This window comes from Indicator indicator, chromosome 29 (assembly GCF_027791375.1).
Source record: "Indicator indicator isolate 239-I01 chromosome 29, UM_Iind_1.1, whole genome shotgun sequence".
NCBI lineage: Eukaryota > Metazoa > Chordata > Aves > Piciformes > Indicatoridae > Indicator > Indicator indicator.
Genome location: NC_072038.1, coordinates 8,269,081 through 8,290,880, shown reverse-complemented (window position 1 = coordinate 8,290,880; position 21,800 = coordinate 8,269,081). Strand labels below are relative to the sequence as shown.

Genomic DNA, 21,800 nt, shown 5'->3' with positions numbered 1-21,800 from the left:
AGAAATGTTTTCCTGGTGAGGAAAACATCTGGCAGCACTGAAGGCAGCTCAGTAAAAAACACCACAGGCCACACAGCTTTCCCACCACACTTTTTCTGCCCATCCCACAGACCTGGCCCTGGGAGGTGATGTGAGCTGTCAATAGCTCTGGAGCAGCTCCAGGAGAAGCTGGACACACTGTGGTGTTCAGTGGATTTCATTATCCACACGGAAATGATTTTTCTTGGATAGAGGAGGAAGCCAAGACACCACGATCAGCCTGGCTTCTGTCTGCTGGTGGTGCAAGTCTGTGTATTGAGGAGAAGGAGAGGGGAAGGAGGCTACAGTGCTCTGCTGGCCACAGCCATGCCCCATTCAGGCTCACACCAGGGGCTGCTTGGTGAGATCTCACCTACTGCAAACCAAGCACAGTGAAGCAGCCCTGAAGCATCTCCTAAAGCTTCAAACAGGAGCCTCCTCTCTACCTCTTCAACCATTGCTGTCCCAATCAGAAAGACAGCAACTGAGGAAGCACAGCCTTGGTTTGTGGCTCACCAAGCCCTTCCACACCCTCTTCTTTCTTCTCCAGAGCATCAGCCACGGTGAAAATGTTAGGTTCACACCATGCCCACCATTCACAAGGAAAAGCCCTCAAGAAACATACCCCACTCATTGACTCTCACTTAATAAACATCTACCTTCAGGAGGGGCTAATTAAAAGGTGCTTAACAAGCATCTTCCAACAGTTTTGTTTTGTAACCAGGGGCTTTGTTCTGCACCCAGGGCAGGAGCAGCACTTGTCTGAGATCCCCGGGAAAGGTGGAAATCCCCATCCAGCCCCACCTCACCTACCATCAAGAGGTGGTTTGGTTTTGGTTTTTTTTTTCTTTCCATGAGGTGTTTCTGTGCACAACCTCGATCTGATAAAAAGGTTGGGATTCAACCCCACATTTTGCTCCTACCCCAGCAAGCTCTTCATTAGCTGCACTGTGGCTCCAGTCACGAGCAGGCGAAGGAGGTTGCGTGTGTGCGAAGGAGAGAAAAACCTCAGTGTGTCTTCTGCTGTCTCTCAGACCACAATGATCTCCATTCATTCAGAGAAAACACAGTATAAAATTTTTGCCTGGTTTCAATCTCCCTACATTAATCAACACCCCCTTTCCCTTTTTTTCCCCCTCTTTTTTCTTTTTTTTTTTTTTCTCTGCAGCCTGAGAGACACAGCGTGGGAGGCACAGGCTGTCCCATGAAATAATATTTTCCAAGCCACACTCAAAGTCTGCCTGTCAACTCGAAGCCTCTTTTCTGTCTGTTTTAACCAAAGCTGGACAGGAAACAATCTGTGGGCACAACAGATCAAAACAAGGCCAACATTCCCAGCAAAAGGGCCGATGAATGGGAACCATTGTGCTGTGGTGGAGGAAACATCACCATCATCATCGAGGGGGGAGGGGAGGGAAATATATCTGTTTACATCCCTTCCACACTCACACCCGCTCTCCAGCTGCCCTAAATAGGAGCTTTCATTCAGGAGATAGCTGGGGCAGGTGGGATGCTGGTGGGAGCTCTGCTGCCATGGTCCAGCAGCACCGAAAGTACTTTGCAAGTTGAGCTGTGCTGGGGCAGGGGAAGGCCAAATTAAGCACTGCCCCCACAAAACCAGGCAGTTCCCCCCATTCCTTGCATCCACAGTAAGCAAAGCTCAACCCACACACAGAACATGACCTGCAGAAGAGGATGCAACAAACTCTTTGGTGGGATTTGGGTGCTGCTGCAGGGAGAAGGAAACCTGCCCAAGGAGCTTGGGGTTTAGGTGAGAAAGGCTCACTGGGTGCAGGTCCAACTCATCCAGATCCAACTCACCCAGCTGTGCCCAGGAAAAGAGGGTGCTGAGGAGGTGACACCCAGGGCAGGGAGACCCCTCTGCTCCCCACCCAAGTGCTGAAGGGTTCCCTCTGCTGCCAGCTCCCCTTCTGACTGTGATAGCTGCTGAAGGGGATCCACATGAACCCCAAGAATTGCTCCCCAGCCATGCAGGGGAAGCTGCCATCATCGACAGAGCCCCCAGCTCCCTCTGCTTTAAACCAGAAGCAGCAAGAGACAGCCCCTCAGCCCCCACCCCTAAATGTACTCACCTTCAGCCTAAGGCACAGGTTTGCCAAAACTTTGCCCACACCATTTTTATCTTCTCTAAACGATTTGCATTGGTGAGATCCTAAGAGGAGCCACTGCCCACACCACCCAGAACATCTCACTTTGATGTTTCACACCTTTAGTCCTTTCCTCTGCTCAAAGTAATTTGCTGCATTTAGCTCCTTATCTGTTCCACTCATTTCAACCTCCTCTCACACCTGAAGGAGCAGCTCTGCAGGTGCTTTGCCAGGAAAAAAAAAAAGCTACATTTGGGAGCCCTGTTAGCTGCAGGACAAGACCAGAAATCAGCTCCCAATCTGCCAGGAACAGGCTGGTGGGAACATGGATGTTACCACCTAGTGTCAGCTGGGAGAGGAGCAGCAACCAGGAGTGGGAATGGGGATAGGGATAGCTCTTGCCCTGCAGAAACCACCAGGGTTTCCAGCATCTCCCAGGAGTTACAGGCTGGATTGTCCAGCCTTAAAACCAAACTTGATTAATCAAGTTTTAAAAATTAGACAGACAAATGGCACTAAAAGAACACTGAGGCTGCAAAATGAAGCACTGGGAGGTTACACCCACACAGATGCCATACAGAGACTGGGGTGGGGGTCAGCCCCTGGGCACTCAACACTGAAGGGGGGACTGGCACATGGGGGTTATTCCCACTGGAACAGCATGCTGAGTGCACAGGTTTCACATCCCAGCTGGAAAGCAGCACAGTCAAGGGAAATCCATGGACTCTAGCTGGTGAATCACCTCCTGCCTGTGCTGCCAGCCCGTGACTGTCCCAGCAGCTGGGAACATGGCACTGTGATTCCTTACAGAGGAGCAGAGCAGCCAGAGAGGGACTGGCAGAGAAAATCCAGACCGTTCGAAGTTAATAGTGAGACAGATTCCCTTTTTCCTCCCCAAATTAAGCAGCCAATGAAGCCATCTGAGTCCAGGCACTGCTCACTGCACTGATGACACTGGTCACAGAGATGGTCCTGCTTTCACTGCTCCCCCTGGGCTCCCTCCACTGCTGCCATCCTGCTTTCCAATCATCATTCTTGGGGATTGAGCAACCTCCTCAGGGTCCACATCCTAAAGACATTCCCAGACCTTTCTCCTGCTAAAAATCAGAATTGCCAGCATGAGTTTTTCTGGTAGTTCTCTGTTCCCTCTGCAGCATAACACAGGTACATTCAGGAGTTTCTGCAATCCTGACGGAGGAAATTAATTTCATGGTGGATTTCTCTCTGACAGAAAAAGAATTTGCAGGAAGAGGCAACAATCTGTAAAAAAATGGATTTGGCTTTTGTGTGCTTGTCTGCAGCATGAGTACAAGCTGCCTCCTGTTCTCAGAAAGCAAACAGCACACGGAGGATTTGTAAGGGGCAAGAAGCAGAACCAGGCTCCCTTGTCCTTGCTCCCTTCCCTTTGCTCCCGTGGGCTCTCTCCAATCCCAATCATCATACCAAGGGATGATTCTGTGCACAACAGGGAAGAGGGTAACTGGCCCTTCGTGCTGATTCTCAAAAGAAGAGCCTCTGATGGGTGTGGAGAGAAGAAAAGAGGTCCCCAGGGCCCTCACCTCACCATCTGCTCTCGTGTTTCCAGCCAAGCCATCAGCTCATGCTGCGTGGGCACACGGGAAGACGCTGCAGGGTCCTACGTGCCAACACTGCAGCAGCAAGGCAGGTCCCAGGGGAAGGGATGGCAGAGTGGGCATGGGGGATCTCCTCCCTGCCAGCCCTGGGCTCCTTATCACAGCTGTCCAGCATTGCAGGCATATGCCTCACTGGAAGAGGGGCTCAGGGTCACCCCAGGGTGTGCTGGGGAGTGCTTTTGCCCTCTAAATACAGCAGGGGCTGGGAGAGAGGGAGCCCACCCCAACACACACTCTCCCTGCATGGGGAGTGGAGATGTGCAGAGTGTGGCCAGCAGCAGAGACCTGCCCTGGCCCTTTTCTTCCTGCACCCAGTCCTGAGGAAGCCACCAACAAAGTGCACCAGGGTTGCACAGCCCTGCCTGCACCCCCTGCCCACTCTGCACCCCCAGAGCAGCCAAGGGAAGTGCACATTCAGCCTCTCTTGATCTCAGCAGCTCCAGCCCCATCTGGTTCCTGTTAAATCAGCCACACAAGGTGGAGAGGGTTTCTTTCCCCTATGCTACAGCCTGCAAAGAAGGGGGAGGTAAAAGAGCTTTTTTAAGACATGGCTGCCCTTCTTTTTACCTTCCTGCCTGGAAGGCAGCCAGGAGCAGCTCATGCTTCCCTGCACACATCTGGTGGGGACTCACTGCACACCCCACCCATGGCACTGCTCCTCTGCATGGGCATCACTTCTCCACTCTGGGCACTGGGGCTTTACTCCTTTTCTGTCACTGCAGCAGCTTTATCCTGAGCTACTATTTCCAGTTCTGATGTTTTTCTGATGGCTTCATCCTTGCAAGGAGCCAGGCAGGCAGGCAGACATTCCTGCAGCAAGGAGGGAAGGATGCTCTACAACAGCCTGCTCCTGCCCAAGGACAAAAAGATGCTAAGCTCCCCATGGGAAACACCCCAAAAGCAGACATTAGGTCACCCTAAACCCCATTTAAACTGCTATAAAAACCTATGTCACCCTTCCAAGAAAGGCTTGCATGTGGTGTCCAGTCAAAAGAACATCGATACCCACCTGCCCACAACAGCAAAGCTCCAGTCCCACTGCTGAGACCCCACCTGCAAGGGCACAGGACTGCAATTCACCCACACCCCCGGAGAGGCCAGATGAAGTGGGTTCCATGCCGCAAGCCCCAGAGGAAAAACCCTCAGGTTGAGGGGGCTGTGATGCAGGGGAGAGCCCTGGCCCCGTCAGAGGAGCGAGATCGCAGGAACGGAGCCTGCACACCCGGGGGCAGCAAAGAAACACAGACGAGCACGGGCAGGAGCCTGGCAGCCAGCACCGAGCTGGATGGAGCAGCTCAGAGGGCTGGTGGATCCTGCAAGCAGCGAGATGTGAGGCAAGACCCTACCCGAGTCCAGAGAGACACAGAATCATCAAATATTTGAAGTTGGAAGAGACTTCTAAGATCGAGTCCAAACGTTAACCCAGCACTGCCAGGGCACCACTAAACCATGGCCCTCAGCACCACATCTACACAGCTTTGAAACCCCTCCAAGGATGGGGACCCCACCATTACCCTGGGCAGCCTATTCCAGGGCTTGACAACCCCTCTGGGGAAGAAATTCTTCCCAATGTTCAACCTCAGCCTCCCCTGGTCCAACTTAAGGCCATTTCCTTTTGTGTTATTGCTTATTCCACAGGAGTGGCACAGGTGATGGCACACATACGAAACACTGGGTGCTGCAGAAGGTGAGAAGCAAACCCTGCTTCCTAATCAGGGGGCTTGGGGATTGGAACCAAACCCTGCAGCATCCCCCTGGCTCATGCTGTGCCTGCACTGCTCTGCTAACACCACCCGTGCTGGTGCTGTCACAGCTCCCTGCCAGCCCTGACTCTGCAGCACATCTGGCTCCAACATGCTTTAAAACCCCAAAATAGTCTCTCACCAGGCTGGAGACCTTGCTGAGCTCTGCACCAGCAAAGCCTCAAGTGCACAGCTGGGGCAGGAGCCCCACAGCTCCTCAAGAAGCCTTTCAATCCCCAGTGCAGGGGGAAAAGCCTCGTGGGACTTCTGCAAGGCATCAGGAACAAGGTGTTAACCAAACAAAGCTGGGGAGCATTGCTGTGCCTCATGAAAAAAAAAAAATCAAAACAAAGGGACTGCATCCAGCTGAGGCAGGCAGGGACCCTGCAGCACCCACTCTTGAGCTGCTGCAGTGCACAGGAGCTCACCCTGAGAGCTTTGCACAGTGAACTAGGCCAGAAGAGCAAGAAAAGAGATGGCTCAGAGGGGATCTTTTCAAAGCTTAGAAATATCTAAAGGACAGGTGTCAAGGCAATGGGGTCAAACTCTTCTCAGTGATGCCTAGCAACAGGACAAGCAGCAATGGGCACTAACTAGAACACAGGAAGTTCCATTAGACCATGAGAAAAGCCTCTGGGGGTGCTGGAGCACTGGACCAGGCTGCCCAGACAGTTTGTGGGGTCTCCTCCTCTGGAGATATTCAACACTTGCCTGAATATGTTCCTGTGCAAACCTGATTTAGCAAGGGGGGTGGGGGTGGGGTGTTGCACTGGATGACCTCCAGAGACCCCTTCCAACCCCTACTATTCTGTGATTTATTCTCCAAGCACAAGTCAGCCAGGAGGGTCCTCTGGTTAGCGTGGGCAAATCACAGCCAACCTTGGAAACATCAACCAACATCTACCAACATCCCCAGGTGCTGGCATCTTTTGCTTAAGAGTCAGAGGGTTCACAAATACTTTTGCTCCACTCAGGGAGATGGTGGAAGCCTCATCCCTGGAGGTTTTTGCAGCCAGGCTGGATGTGGCTGTGAGCAACCTGATCTAGTGTGAGGTGTCTCTGTCCATGGCAGGGGGGCTGGAACTAGATGATCTTTGAAGTCCCTTCCAACCCTGACAATTCTGTGACTCTAAGTAAGTACCCCAAGAAGCTGCTTGCTCCAGCTCAGCTCAGTGTTGAGGTGGTTAGTCACACCCTGGGGGAAGCAGGAGCAGAAAGGAGGAGGTAAATCAAGTCCTGCTGATGTTGGATTAAAACACTCTTGCATCATAATGGACACGAGGAGGTCACAACTGTCATGCCCCCTAAGAGCTGAGGTTGGCCAAGAAGCAATTTGCCCTTTGGATGTGTCAAGACTTGGCTCTATTTCTCACAGCATTCCACTGCTATTTTTAAGCCTGCCCAGCACAAATCAGCCACCTAAAACTTTACTCTTGGAGATTTCCAAATGGCTTCACGGGGAAGCAACTACACTGAGTGATTTTTGGGGGCTGCCCACAGATGACAGTGACAGACAGATGGATGGCAATGAAGTTGTTTTGTCTCCTTTCACAGCTGACTACATTTGCATTGGTATTTTCATGGTGCAGGCTCCACCTTTCATCTAACATGATTAATGCTGTTGTAAACACAGAGAAAGAACCAGCTGCTTCTGGCTTCTTAGCTTCTACTGAGCAGCTGATAGGAAGAAAAAAAAAAAGTCCTTTTGTTCAAGCATCTCTAGAGCCTCTGCAGACTTTGTGAAGAGGTTTTTATTTCAAAAGGTTAGAAAAACGTGGTGTCTAGAGAGGGTGCATCCTGCTTGGCTCAGCACAGATCTGGAGGGTATCTGGTGCAATCCAGGTGCTTGGCTCATGCTGTCAGGATGGGTCCCCCATCAGCCAGGGATGTAACAGGGTACAAAAGGGTTTTTTCATGTCCTTGTGGAGTCTAAGTGCAGTTTGTGCTCAGGCAGAGAAGGGGCTGGACAACTTGGAAAGCTCCACAACCAGCCCTGGGGTCCCCTAGATCATCTGGCAGGAACAGAGTGGCTGAGACATAGCCATAGAATCACAGAATGGTTCAGGTGGGAAGGGACCTTGAAAAGTCACATAGTCCAACCCCCCTGCAGTGAGCAGGGACATCTGCAGCTACAGCAGGATGCTCAGAGACCCAAACAATCTGATCTGGAATGGTGCCAGGGATGGGACATCTACCACCTCCCTGGGCAACCTGGGTCAGTGTCTCACCACCCTCATTGTAAAAAATTTCTTCCTTCTCTCTGGTCTGAATCTCCTTCCTTTAGTTTCAACCCCTCATCCTTTGTCCTCCACAGCAGGCTCATCCATGAGCCACAAGGGCTGGGCAGGTTACTCACAGCCTGACCACATTGTGTGTCCCCAAACCACAGAAACTACAGCATGGGCCTGGGAAACAAAGGGCAAAGGGCCCACGTTGTGCCATGAGCCTCGAGTGTCAAATTCAACCAGAAAAAGACAAGTGCTGAGGATCAGCACATCAAGGAGGCTCGGCAGGAGGGTGCCATTTGCCAGCCAGCCACAGAGAGGTGCCAGCAGCTCTTCCAGAGCTCCTCCAGCTCCTGCTTTGCACCAGACTTCTTCCTTTTTTCCCATTTCTGTAGCCCTGTCAGGCCAATTTCAGCTCTGCCTGGGGGAGACTGGCAGTGGGAAAGCAGCAGGGCTCTCCCTGCCATCACCCACCCTGTACACCCAGGTGTTGCTTCTGCTTGGAGTGAAAATGCACCCAAAGCCCCAACCCCCCCCACTTGAAGAGTTTGGAGGAGCTGAACAAACTCCCTGTTTTCACACCAGTCCTGGGGAGAAGCACAAAAGGGTTTGCCTGGTAGCACAGGGGCAAGGCTGGCACTGCCAAAAGCAGCCTGTCAAGTGGAGCTGCTGGTGAGGCTGGAGGAGGTGGGCAGGGAATGCCAGGAATGGGTGGGCAGGAGGCAGAGGCAGGCAGGCAGAGACACCAGGAGAACTGAGAGCCTTTATTGCCACCAGTTCCAGAGTCCAGTGGCTCTCCTTGAGAGAGATGGAAATCAAAGCCACCAAACACTCTCCAACAGCTCCAGCAGCTGCCCCTACCCACAGGGATGCTGCTTTTGTGGAAAATCTCAGTATTTCTGTGCCACAGCTGACAAGCCAAACCACTAGGAAAATGCAGCAGCACTAGGAAATTCTTCAGCTCCTTCTGCTCACACTTGTACCTCCAGACAAGCTTCAGCCAATGCATCTCCAGCCACCCCAGCTCAGTAGCAATGTGGGACAGACAGACAGACAACCTCCAAGAAGCAAAGGCACACACAAAACCTGACACACACAGAGCAGAAGCAGTGTGCTGGCTTACCTGGCACTTTGGAAGGTTGCAGATGTGGATTTTCCAATAGCCCCAAATCCAACTCCCACTGCCAGACCCTCTGAAATGGGAAAGAAAAAAACAGTAAGACCAAAGCCTACAACAGCCCTGGGCCCATCCCTCCTTCTGCACTTCAATAGAGGAAGAAAGCAGAACTCCAGGTCAAGTCATTACCCTTCTCATTTAATCTAAAATCTAAATTCATTTAATCTGAGATCAATACCAGAGCCTGCCACACTGCCCAGGTACTTCCCCACCATGAACCCAAACCAGCAGCTTCTTATGAAGCCAGCACAGAGAAGGAGAGATTTCCGTATGTGTGAGGACACTGGAGAGGAAAATATCAGGACCCTCCCCCACCAAAATGCTGTTTCAACAAAGGGCTGAGCAGTGTAAAACACCAAAGTCTGTTCAAAATGGTTCAGGCTCAACAAACCTCTCTGCAGAAAGTCACCTCTGCAAGGACAGATGAGACCAGGAGCCCAGCAATGCCACCTCCCCAGTTTCTGGTCTCCCTGTGCCCCACAGCACCAGTGCAACACTTGTACAGACAGCCTCCAAAGCAGAAGAAAACTCAAACTCCAAATTCCCACCTTCCAGGTTATTTTAGACTCCAGTTAATCCCTCCAGTTTGGTTACAGTTAATCCCATAAACTCCAAATAAAACTACCTGAGGAGCCTCCCCAGAAAAACAACAGCAGTAGAAGACCTGCAAGCCACCACTGCCTCCTCTGTGCAGCTCCTTTGGAGATCACCAAGGACAAATCCTGCCTACCCACCCTAGTGACCAAGCTGAATGGTCCAGATAAAGCATCTGAGGGACAGGATCTACCCAGAGGCACCTGGAGAAGTGAGCCCAGGTGAACCTCATGAGGTTCAACAAGGCCAAGTGCAAAGTCCTGCACCTGGGTCAGAGCAGCCCCCAGCATCAATTCAGGTTGGTGGATGAAGGGCTGGAGAGCAGCCCTGCAGAAAAGCTGCATCAGGGGAAGTTCAGACTGCATATTAACAAAAGATTCTTCACCAAGAGGTTGGTCAGCCACTGGAACAGACTCCCCAGGGAAGTGATCACAGCATCAAGCCTGTCAGAGTGCAAGGAGTGTCTGTCTGGATGATGCTCTTAGTCATTTGGTTTACTTCTAGACTTGATGATCTTTAGGGACCCCTTCCAACTTGAGATATTCTGTGGTTCTGATCCTGTGATGTGCTTCTTGGATGTCAGCTAGTGGAGATGCGTCCAAAACAAAAGGATATCTTCCCACTGGTGAGGAGGGAGCTTCACACTGATGTTTGTACCTAAGCCATGGGTTGGTTTGACATCTCCCAGGGGAGCTCCCTGCAGCGTCTTGCTGCCACGTGGCAGTGGTTGAGTCCAGGTTTTTAAACCTTAAACCAAGGCAGCAAGACTCAGGCAGAGCTTGCCCTTCAGACTGAAAGCAGAGCTGGTATTTGCTGTGGTGGAGCTGGTGGAATTAGGATGCAATCTCTTGTTGCTGCAAAGGAGAGAGCACGGAGAGAGGATGGCTGCGGATGGCTGCAGCAGCGCAGGGGTTGCAGACTGTGCTGCCAGATTGCTGTTCCTTGGGAGGGGCTGATTTCCAGGCTGCTTACTTTGTCATTAGCAAGAACTGATTGAATTCATACTCCTGGGACAGGTGCTCCCATGCACTCAGCCTCCGGAGAGCAAGGCTGGAGCAATGAGTGTGATATTGCATCTCCATTAGAAAGCCAAGTGATTATTTCCATGAATATTCTCAGGGATCCATTAGAGGTTGGTAACATTCATGTTGAATGATGAGGGTTTTTTTGTGGTAGTCTATTGAAATTGAGACTATTTCACAATTGTTGACTTTAATAAGTGTTTGGTACCCACTGGGGCTCGCCAGAGCGTGAGGATGGGAGCCATTTAACTGTGCCAATTAATCTGTGCCTCGTCTGTGTGGTGCTGCCCTCTGAAGCTGCAGCACAGCTCCTTCCACTCTCGCTTCTGCTGGTTACATTGCTTCTTAACAGCTGTTCTTGGGCACTCCTGGAGCACCTTCGCTTTCTGCTGAAAGGCATTGTTTTCAGTGAGAAAAACCAGGAGGAGAAGATTTGTCTGTAGCTTGAATTTCAGAGAAGGTGGTGAAAAGGAAGATGCAGGTACGGGAAGGAGTCCACACGTGTGGTGAATCTGTGGTGCAGCAGTTTGATGGAGTTCAAGTGCTGCAAGAGGGTCAGGGGGAGCAGAGGAGAGTGCTGACCCTGGGACTGGTCCAGCCTGTGCTCATGACCCAGAAGGATGTAAAGAAGCACACTGGAACAGTCATTAATTTTTCACAGTGTTTCCTGCTCTGGGGGAGGAAAACCAGCCTGGGATGTGGCTTTCCGAGGCTGCTGCCCATCACATCTCTGATCTGATTTCCAGAGGGAGCCTTCAGGCACGGATGTATCAGGGATGGGGCATCTGTTGTTTGCAGTGGTGCTGTGGTGCCATGGCCCTGTGAGCAACCAGGGGGCGAGGAGAAAGGTCAGGTAGGATGCAGCCCATGAAGACAGAGCTGGGTGTTCCATGTTCACTGGAGCATTTGGCTTGACAATGACTCATGTGGGATCAGGAGGAGCTCAGCCACTCTAAGAAAGGTTGCTTTAACCTTTCATTAAACCTCCCCTTAATTGTCACCTCATCAGCACATATTTTGACATTTTCATCTATTAAGCAGCTCGATGGTTTGAAAGGACTTGCTCAGAGTCATTAAGCATCTGTGTGAGAAGCTGGAAAGCGTGGGGAAGGCAGCTGGGTGAGGAGCCGGCAGCCAGGCGAAGGATGTGAGTGCAGCCCCAGCCGTGGGTGATGCCCCCAACAGCCATGGACAGCTTTGTCCCACTCCTCTGATCAAGGAAAGATGCCACCAGCAAAAACCTGGTCCTGTGAAGGTGGAAGCTAAAAAAAAAAATCCTTCTTGGGTGCAGCAGGGCTCTCCTGGGAGCCTGTGGGAGCCTGTGCATGCCATGCATCACTGTTTCCTTGTCCTCAATGGTGTGAGTGCCCATCTGTGGCACTTTTGGGCACAGGAAGGGCTCTGGCCCTGGGGCTGCTTTCTGCTCTGTGGCCACCAGCTCAGGTCCCTCCAGACTTCCCCTTGCTCCTTCTGGGCATACAGAGGCCAAGATGTCAAGCCCAGGGTGGCTCAGGAAACAATGCAGGAAGAACAGCCTGATGTAAATGTAACTCCATGTGTTACGTGGACACGGTTGGGAGGTTTCTCCTCTGCAGCCCAGGGGTGTCACAGCTCATCACTCTGGCACTGCTACAAGGGGGGGAAGAGCGTGGGCAGGGGGAACCAGAGTCACCTTCCTGACAGCAGCTCATATTTCAAAAACCAATTTGTAGGCAGGCACCTGGACAGCCAGCAGAGGACTGATAATGTCCATTTATCTCTGCAGCATCGTTGGGAGCTGGCGATCGGTGTTTTGTGAGCAGTAACAGCCACCAACGTGACAAAAGCCTATTACATGTAGGATTTTCACCAGCTGGAATGAAAGTCTGCTGAAATATGCATGTGGAAGCTCCTTTTCTTTCTTTATCCCCATCAGAGCCCACAGGTCTCCTGCATTTAAACATTGGTGAGCAGCGGCCTGAGAAATCATTTGCGTGAGAGGAATGAAACATTAAATATCTGTGAGGGATTCAGGTTGTGTGGGGTCAGGGAGAGCCTCTTTCCAGCACAGGTTGGTCTCTTGCTTTTAGCTTTATTAATTTTGGAATGAGTTTTCTTCTTCCAGAGAAGCATTTCCACAATGAAGGAGCTTTGGGATGTTGGGCACTTCCTTTAATTCTTTCAGACCAGGTACCTCTGGGGTAAGCAGTGGCCATGTGCTGCCTCGTCAGCTCCTGTTCAGATGTCACAGCTTGATGGATTGAAGGGACAGCTTGCTCCATGTCATTGTGCTTTGGTGAAAGGGGCAGAAAAGTGGAACGGGAGGGAAAATGAACGGTCTGGCTCCCGCTGGGTAAACCAGGAGGTGGAACTATGGAAATTGCCTTGTGCTCCACAAATTCCACCTTGTTTAATGGGCACAAACCTTCAGCTTCTCTTGGGCTGGCTTTTCCCCTGTACTTGTTGTCACCCAGAGTCACCTTGTATCACATCCTACCAAGTTCGCTCGCTGGTCCCCTCCAAACCCCTTGAGCTTGGCTGGTTGCACACAGGTGGGCTCACTGCTGTGAACACCCAGTCTGGAGGCTTTTTCAGACAAAGCTCCTGTGGCATTGCCTGGCAATCCCCCAGAGTAAGACATCTGGTAGCCTACTGGGGCTTAAAATCTCCTTTTAATGGGGTTTTAAATCCACAGTGTCACACACAGCAGTAGGGTTTGGCTTTCTCCACGCCCAAGCTGCTGTTGAAGCACCAGTGAGCTGTTTGCTTTCGCAGGTGATGGCTGTGCTTGACCTTGTCATCATCTGCTGGTTTTCATCACCTCTTGCATAACCTTGATGGGAGCTATCTGTGAATCCCTGGAAAACTTGGAAGCACCATTAGTTGTTGTGTTTTGAAATCAAAGCAGCAAAGCTGAGCTGTCCGGGCACGTCAGAAGCTTTCGAGATGTTTCACCTTCCCTCAGCTCAGTGCATGCCTGTCATGGGCCTCAGACACTGCTGAATTGGTGCATCAGTAAAGCCTCTCATGGGTGAACTCCTGAGTGGTTCATAGAGCTGTCCCTGAGCAGGAGAGAGGGGCTGAGCCAATGTGTGCAGCTCTGTGGTGGCTTTCCTGCAGTTCCCTACCCAGAAACGTCATTTCTCTCCATTTCTAATCTTCCTGGCTTTGCTGTGCTTTCCTACTGCTGCCTCCTCACAAGCCTCTATCAGGTTTTCCTCCCACACACCTTTTTTATTTGTGGGATTACCTGAGCAGGCACTTCCCATTGGTATCAGCTGTGCTGGAGCTGGCAGCTCTCTGCCCCATGTGCCCAGCCACACTCACACATGGGAGTTGCTGGCTCCCTGTCACTGCAAGAAGGACACTGAGTTGCTGGAGCAGGTCCAGAGAAGGGCAACAATGCTGGTGAAGGGTCTAGAGAACAAAGCTTGTGAGGAGCTGCTGTGAGAGAACTGAGGTTGATTTATCCTGGAGAAAAGGAGGCTCAGGGGAGACCTTCTGGCTCTCTCCAACTACCTGCAAGGAGGCTGGAGTGAGGTGTTGGTCTCTTCTCCCTAGTATCAAGTGATTCAACAAAAGGAAATGGCCTCAAGTTGTGCCAAGAGAGGTTAGGTTGGATATTAGGAAAAATTTCTTTGCTGAAAGAGTGGTCAGGCATTGGAACAGGCTGCCCAGGGAGGTGCCAGAGTCACCGTCCCTGGAGGTGTTCAAAAAATACATAGACATGGCACTCTGGAACGTGGTTTGATGGCCATGGTAGTGTCAGGTTGATGGTTGGACTCAATGATCTTCGAGATCTTTTCCAATCAAAACAATTCTGTGATTGTAGACAGCACCAAAATGTGTTTATTTCTCTTGTTTTTTTTATCACAGCCAGCACTTTGGACTCTGTTGGATGAGATCCGTGAGGCTTCACAGCTCTGCCTGGTAGCTGCTTGCATCTGCCCATGGTTGCAAATAATCCTGAGAATAATGATTGCCCAGAACTGCTTTGTCTGAGATTAATCCCACTGGTGCCTTGGGTTTGGGTTTTTTTTTTCTGTCCTGTCACTGTTTGCTGGCGGGGATGCAAGCACTGCATGGGCTGCAGCATGCAAATCCACAGGGAAAAGGACCAGGACACTTCCCTAGCCCACCACACTCCCCTCAGACAAAAGCTGTTGTTTGTCAGGATCCCAGTGGAGGAGAGGGGAATGTGTGAATAATTCATAGCACAAATAATGATACATTCTGCTATAAACAGCAAATTAATCATTTACATTTTGCCTTTGTGTTCTGCTGAAAGGACTTTCGGTTGGGATAATAATTAGGAGGGATCTGGCCTCGTTAGCTGGCAGCAGAGGAGGCACAGAACAAGCTGAAATCCTGCCTGGCCAATGTGACTCTGCCACAGCTCCTGCTGGAGCTGTGATCTCTGTGGATGAAGGGCTCCCTTCAGGTCAAGCACTCTGTCACCACTTAATGACAATTCATGGCAAGGTAATGCTGGAGGGACTCCTGGGTGTTTGCTCTGTCCACAGCACAATCTGCTGCTGCTGCCCAGATCCTCTTCACGTGCACATTTAGAGGACAATGACTCCTTCATGGTTATGCTATCTGCTGACAGGACAAGGGGCAATGGTTTTAAACCAGAGCAGGGTAGGGTGAGAGTGGACATTAGGAAGAAGTTCTTTGCTAGGAGAATGGTGAGACACAGGAATGGGTTGCCCACAGAAGTTGTCCCCAGCTTTTCTGTAAGTCCCTTTAAATATTTAAAGGCCACCAGAAAGTCTCCCTGAAACCTTCTCTTTTCCAGGCATTTTGCTGGAAGTCCTAGGAAGTGGGGAGAGTGCTGTCAGCACCCCAAGGAGCAGCCACATGGGCTGAAGCAGGAGGCAGGTGGTGTCCCAAGGGTCCTGTGCTGCACAGGGAGGTGGGAATCCAGCCAAGCAGCTTCTTAGGGGGAAGTCATGCCAGAAATCCAGGTGCTCTCGCTTGGAAGAGTCTGTGGTTATGGATGTGGAAGAGAAAATGCAATGCAGAGAGTGGCTGGGTCACCTGCCTTGAGCAGCAGGTCAAGAGGAAGGGCACTTGCACTGCTGTGCCAGGACTTCTGGTCTTGTGCAAGTGAGAGCAGATGGAGCTCTGAGGACTTACCAGGACCAGAGCTGGTGGGATGTGCTGCCATGTGTCTGTGCAAGTGATGGCTGAGCAAGGTCACCTCCAGAGCAGTCACACAGGATTTGTGGTTCAACTCAAAGGGAGATCCACTGCTTTCTGCTTTGGTTAAGTTAGAAAAGGGGAAAAAAAAAAAAAAAGGTCTTTCCAAAATGACTTTAGCCTCCTGCTTGCTCCTCTTCTAATGGTGGACACCCAGAAACATGAAGATCTCTGAAATCTGGTAATCTCTGTGATTTCTTTTGTGCAGTAATGGCAAAATGATGTTACCTAAAGGGGAACTGGAATTCAGTCTTGGAGGGGGAAAACCACAGAGTTTGAACAGTGGTGACAGGCTTAAACCAAAACCTCATTAGAGCAAGATTAACTCCCCACTAGGAACTTAACAGTTCTGCAAAGAGCAGGATGAATAATTGATGACATGCTGGCATCTGTAGTACCTTCCTGTGTTCATTTGCTGATCCTGGAGAATTAGCTTCAGTAGTCCTCACAGGGGGAGATAACCTCACTCACAGCTCTGCTAATGCTGCTGCCAGGCTCGAGGTGCTGCTGGGGGATGCATGGTACCAGCCTGGGAGGTGAAGTGTGGCTCAGTGGCTGCAGAGCACTGATGCATGTCCAGTGTTTGTGATGACTGGCATGACCAAGGAGAAGGTCTTGGGTAACCATTTATGAACTTGCTTTGTTTAATCATAGAATAATAGAGTGGCTTGGGTTGGAAGGAGCTTTTTGAGATCATCTACTCCAACCTCTCTGCCATGGGCAGGGATGCCTCTCAACTAGACTTGGCTGCTCAAGGCCTCATCCAACCTGGCCTTCAGGCAGACGGCATCCACAATCTCTCCAGGCAACCCGTTCCAGAGTTTCACCACCCTCACATTGAAGAACTTCTTCCTAAGATCCAGTCTAAACCTACTCTTCCTCAGCTTCAAGCCATTTCCCTCCTTGTCCTGTCACTAGACATCCTTATGAGAAGTCCCTCTCCAGCCTTCCAGTAAGATCTCTTCAGGTATTGGGAGGCAGCTCTGAGGTCCTCCCAGAGTCTTCTCTTCTCCAGGCTGAACAATCTCAATACCCTCAGCCTATCCTCATAGCAGAGGTGCTCCAGAGGATAATCAGAGGATGAACCCTGTAAGAGTCTGTCCCAGCATCTGTGTTGGTGCCCATGATCCTGTGTTCTTCAGGCCTGTTTTAGGCCATGCAAAGGGTATTGTCAGTATTGCAGGTGCTTTCCTTTGCTCACAAAGACAGGCAATTACTGCTGTGGAATCCAGAATTCTTCCCATTGTTTTCAAAGCTCTGCAGGCATAAAGCTCCACTGAGCTGTGCTCTCCCTGTCTGCCCCAGAAACCTGACGTCCCTGGCAGGCAGAGCTGTGGTAGTGCTGCTAAGGTAGAAGTCATTTACAAACCCTGCTTGTCCTCTCATCTTTGCCCTCCTGCCAAGATCAAGATTTTGCCTTCACTCAGACTGTGGGATCTGTGAGTCAGGATCACAGAATGGTTTTGGTTGGAAGAGATCATCAAGTCCAAACCATGACCCCAGGACTAGACCAGGTCCCTCAGCACCACATCTACACAGCTTTTCAGTCCCTCCAGTGATGGGGACTCCACCACTGCCCTGAGCAGCCTGTTCCAGGGCTTGGCAATCCTTTGGGGAAGAAATTGCTCCTCATGACCAGCCTAAACTTCCCCTGGTGCAATTTAAGGCTGTTTCCACTTGTCCTATTGCTTGTTCCTTGGGAGAAGAGATCGACCCAGCTGGCTCCAGCCTCCTTTCAGTGAGTTGTAGAGAGCTTCCTTTTCTCCAGGCTGAACATCCCCAGCTTCCTCAGCTGCTCCTCACCAGACTTGTGCTCTAGCCCCTTCACCAACTTCATTGTCCTTCTCTGGACCTGCTCCAGCACCTCAATGTCCTTCTTGGAGCCCAAAACTGTTGCGTGGATTTTACTTTCTTCCTAACATTCCTGTAGGATATTGTTCTCTCTCCACAGTCTGTGGATGAAGAGCATCTCCTTGCCCTTTCTGGCACACAGTAACACAAGAACTGGGCTTCACTTCCGACTGCTGCAATTTATCGAGGCCCCGTGAGCGGCGTTTGCTGTTTACTCATTTGGATTTCCAGGGAATCTAAAGGGCTTTGATTTTCAGTTGGTTGTGTGAACAAGCCTTCTCATGAGGATTACGAGGAGCTTCCCACAGTGCTGCAAAGCTCATTTCATGCTCAGCACAGGAGCTGATGAGGGCAGGAGCTCAGGGAGCCCAGCGAAGCCTGCACCCTGTGTTTGCAGGAAGGCTTTCTGGCTGCTGACGGAGCCAGAGAGGCAGCAGCAGAAGGCTGTGATCCCTGCCAGGCTGCTTAAGCTGCTCTGAATAGGATTGAAAATTGCAGCCTCCTTAATTTCATCCCAGCCTTTCAGCTTGCCAAGCGCCTGCAGACCCGGGCAGAGGGTGATAAGGGAGAGGTTTGATGGGATGGGATCAGCCATGCTGCTTTCAAGTTGATCCTTTGAACTTAAGGCTTAGGTGGCGTTGGCAGCCAAGGTGCAGTGGGATGAGCCCAGCTATGGTGAGAGCCTGGGAGAGGGTGCTCCTGGAAGCTGGGGAAAATACTGCTTTCTTGGAAAATGGATACTGGACAGTGCAAGAGCAAAGAAACAATGTTCAGTGCTGTGAGTGGTGGCAAACGGCGATTTCAGACCAGGGGAAGTGAAGCAGCTTCCTGTGGGAGTTCAGTCTCTTGGCTTCCCAACTTCTGCATAGTTTGGGGTTTCCTTCCCTTTGCTCAAGCATGTACAGAACATGAGCAGCAAGTCTGGACTGGCCAGAGCTGTCTCTTGCTGGCTGAGCCTTCTGCTTTCAAAGTAGAAACAACTCCTCAGCTGATCTCTTATTTTTTAATTTATTTGTGTATCCAGATCTTTGGTGTCATGGCTGGTCAGGAACTGGAATCACAGAACCATGTCCAGACATCCCAGGATTATCCCACATCTACTGTAGGCTGCCTTGATGCCAACACCTCGCTCCTGTCTGAGCAAACCTTCCTCTCCTCCCTATCAAGGAGAGGAGTTCCCTGGAAAGTCCCAAGCCAAGGCACACTCCTGTAGCCCAGAGCACCACAGTGATGCAGCATCTCAGAAACCCAGCAGGACTGCAGAGCTTTGGCCTCCCCAGGAACTTTCCAGTGTGGAGTGGGAGCATGCAAAGCTTTCCACGGTGAACAGGAAGAGATGGATCAGTGCTGGGCCTCATCCCAAAGCCCATCCCAGCCAACTCAAGTGCTCCTGTGGATTGGAGCAGGCCTGAACGTTGTCATTGTCCTCCTGGCTCAACAAGACAGAACATCTTGTGCTGGTTTGCAGCTCTGCTGACAGGACACTGAAGTGAAATTACAGTAAAAATAAAGTCCAGGCTGCAGCAGCTTGCTGCACACATCCAGTCCTCTCTGCTCACTGGGGCTTGAATACTGGTGGGTGAGCACGGGGGGAGCTGGGGACCTCCAGCCAAGCATGAAGGTGGTGGAGGTGCTCAGGGAGCAGTATGGCCCTCACTTTGCTCCCTTGGCTGATATCCTCCTTGCCAGCTTTTCATGCACTGTGTACATCTCTCCTTGGCTGCCCTGCTGTGTGCTGTGGCTGTCATGTTGTACCACACTGTAACCTTCAGCCTGCCCGTGGGGGCCTGACATGACTCAGTGCTGGTCTAGCTTTGCTCTGCTTCCCTTTCCATGGCCCTCCCTTTGCACTGGCTCCTCCTTGCTGTGATGCTCCCTCTTGGCTTTCCCTTTCTAAGTTTTGTGCTGGCTGCCTTCCCTGGGAGAATGCTTTTTGTGCTTCAGGCAGCACCCTCACTAGAGCTGTCCTTGCTGCCCCAGCTCCTGTGTGGTCCTCTCCTGCTGTGCCCATGGCTGCCATCCATGTGGCACTGAACGTGCCTTCTGAGGGTGCAGAGGAGGGAGGTGATCCTGCCAGAAGGGAAGGGAGTGTGGGGGACAATAGACTAGATCTAAGGGAGACACTTTCTTACCATGAGGATGGTGAAACACTGGTCCAAGCTGCCCAGTAGATGCCCCATCCCTGGAACCATTCCAGGTCAGGTTGGCTGGGGCTCTGACCAACCTGCTCCTGTAGATGTCCCTGCTCACTGCAGGGGGGCTGGACTTGGATGATCTTCAAGGGTCTCTTCCAACCCAAAATATTCTAGGATAAGATGAGAGGGCTTAGCCCTAGCCTTAGGCTCCCAGAGCAGGGAAAATGGATTCCCCATGGCTTTGGAGCTGGTGGATGATCCATGGTGCTCCTAAAACAGCTGGTTTAGGTCAGGTCTGTATATCAGATGGAGCATGGAAGGATATCCTGCTTTTTGTCCTTGCCACCACCATCAGCAGGCTGCCAGAACAGGTTCCATACCATCATTAAAAACAGAAGGCTCTGGGGTGACCCTCCAGCATGATCTTCTCTCTTTCCAATTTCAGGTTTTGAAGTTTGGGGGTTTTCTCTGAAAACAAGCAGAGAGGAAAAGCAGCCTCTGCCACACACTGCCCACTGAGGGTTTGCAGCTGATCCTGAAGTTAGTGCAGGATTAGTCTGATCCCTGGGTAATGCCTTATCAGGATAAAGCATCTTGAATTGTAATGCCAAGGAAGGCAAAATCCCTTTGTTTAGGTTAAATAGAAGCATTTTCCTGACAGTGGCTGAGATTGGTCATGTTTTATCCTCTTTGTCCTGCAGCTCTGCAAAGAGATGCCAAATTCTCTCCACACACCTCCCCCTCCCCCCCATCCCGGAGCCTTCACCACCTTGTGTGGACTCTCCAGCTCTCACTGGTTGCAAGAGGGGCTGACAACTGCTTCAGCCACTGAAATCCTTGGAAAACCTCTCTCTGACATGGACAGCTTTCCTGTGGGATGTGCACACCTGCCTCTCACCCTTCCTCACACACCAAGCCGTGGGGCTTTTGCCTTGCCCTCTGCAGAGTGGTGGCCCACCACAAATCCTTCCACCATTCAGGGTTGCTCAGGACCATGCTTCTCCTGGCCTTTGCTCTTGATGGGGCCAAGAACCAGGAGTTGCACAGAGCTGTTTATTTTTCAAGTTGATGTCAGAGCCCTCTGTGGGTAAGATCTGCTCTCCCATAGCCATCTCCAGTGACCTAATGTCCTGCTTATCCATTTGCAGAGCCTCCAGGGCAGTGGATCTGTAAGTGGTTGACATAGAAACATTAACCTTTCACTTTTTGTGTCTTTTCCCACTTGAAGAAGCTGCTCAGGCCACTTAGAATTTTTGGAGTACGTGGAGAATTCCCAAGAGAGGAGCTGCAACCACAGGGCTGAGCTGGCTGAGAGCTTTGAGTGTGGGCAAACTGGCAGCAAGCTCTTTGTGTTCATTGCCCATGTAAATCCTTGTACCTTCTTGCTTACCAGCAAAGCAGAGTCATTTGGAGGTTTGACACCTTCTTTGAAAGAGGCTGAACCTGTGCTATTGAAGCAGTGGAGTTATTGTGCCATCTTGGCAGGCTTTTCTAAATGGAGTGTTTGAAAGGAATCACAGCAATGGGCTGAGCAAGATCTGCTGCAGAGAATCAGAGGTTTCCCAAGCCTCAGCAGTGACTGTGGGACATGCTGAGGTCCCCCTGGACCGTGCATAACCCCAGGCTTGCTTGGCTGTGAGTCCCTTTGGATGCTCTGGGGTCAGCAGCCTGTTGACTGATTCGTGGTTCCACTCATCCTGCTCCACCTCTCACATCCTCTCACGGGAAGAGGGGACCTGGACCAGCCCCTGGCCAGTGGCTGTTGTGTCACCTCCTCCTCGCCACATTTGTGAGCATCTCCACCACAGGCTGCTTCTTCCTCTCCAAATCAGCAGTTCACTACGCACCATCTGGTGATTTTCATTCCCCATCCTTTGTTTCCATGTAGATGTGATTCCTGCTTCCATTAAATCGTGCTGCTGAGCTTCTCATTCCATGAGATTGACTTTGCAGCAGGGAAGCCTTTGTGGTTCTTCCTTCCCCCTCTGTCAAAGCTCCTTTAGTCCTTCACACAAAGGAGCACTTCTGTCCTCTGCATTTAGCTCTCTGGGCAAGTCTCACTTCAGAGGAAATCTTTTGGAAGAGCAGTGCCAGAGCCATTTGTGAGGAGCTT

At 51.2% G+C, this 21,800-nt stretch overlaps 1 protein-coding gene across 1 annotated transcript in view; it reads right to left on the bottom strand.

The window, feature by feature from the left end:
* The window catches only part of SLC39A11 (solute carrier family 39 member 11), a 100,347-nt gene that overhangs the window by 13,150 nt on the left and 65,397 nt on the right, over positions 1–21,800 (bottom strand). The window contains exon 7 of the mRNA XM_054393895.1: positions 8,851–8,920. Within this exon, the coding sequence (XP_054249870.1) occupies positions 8,851–8,920 (70 nt within the window). The remainder of the gene's footprint in view (positions 1–8,850; positions 8,921–21,800) is intronic.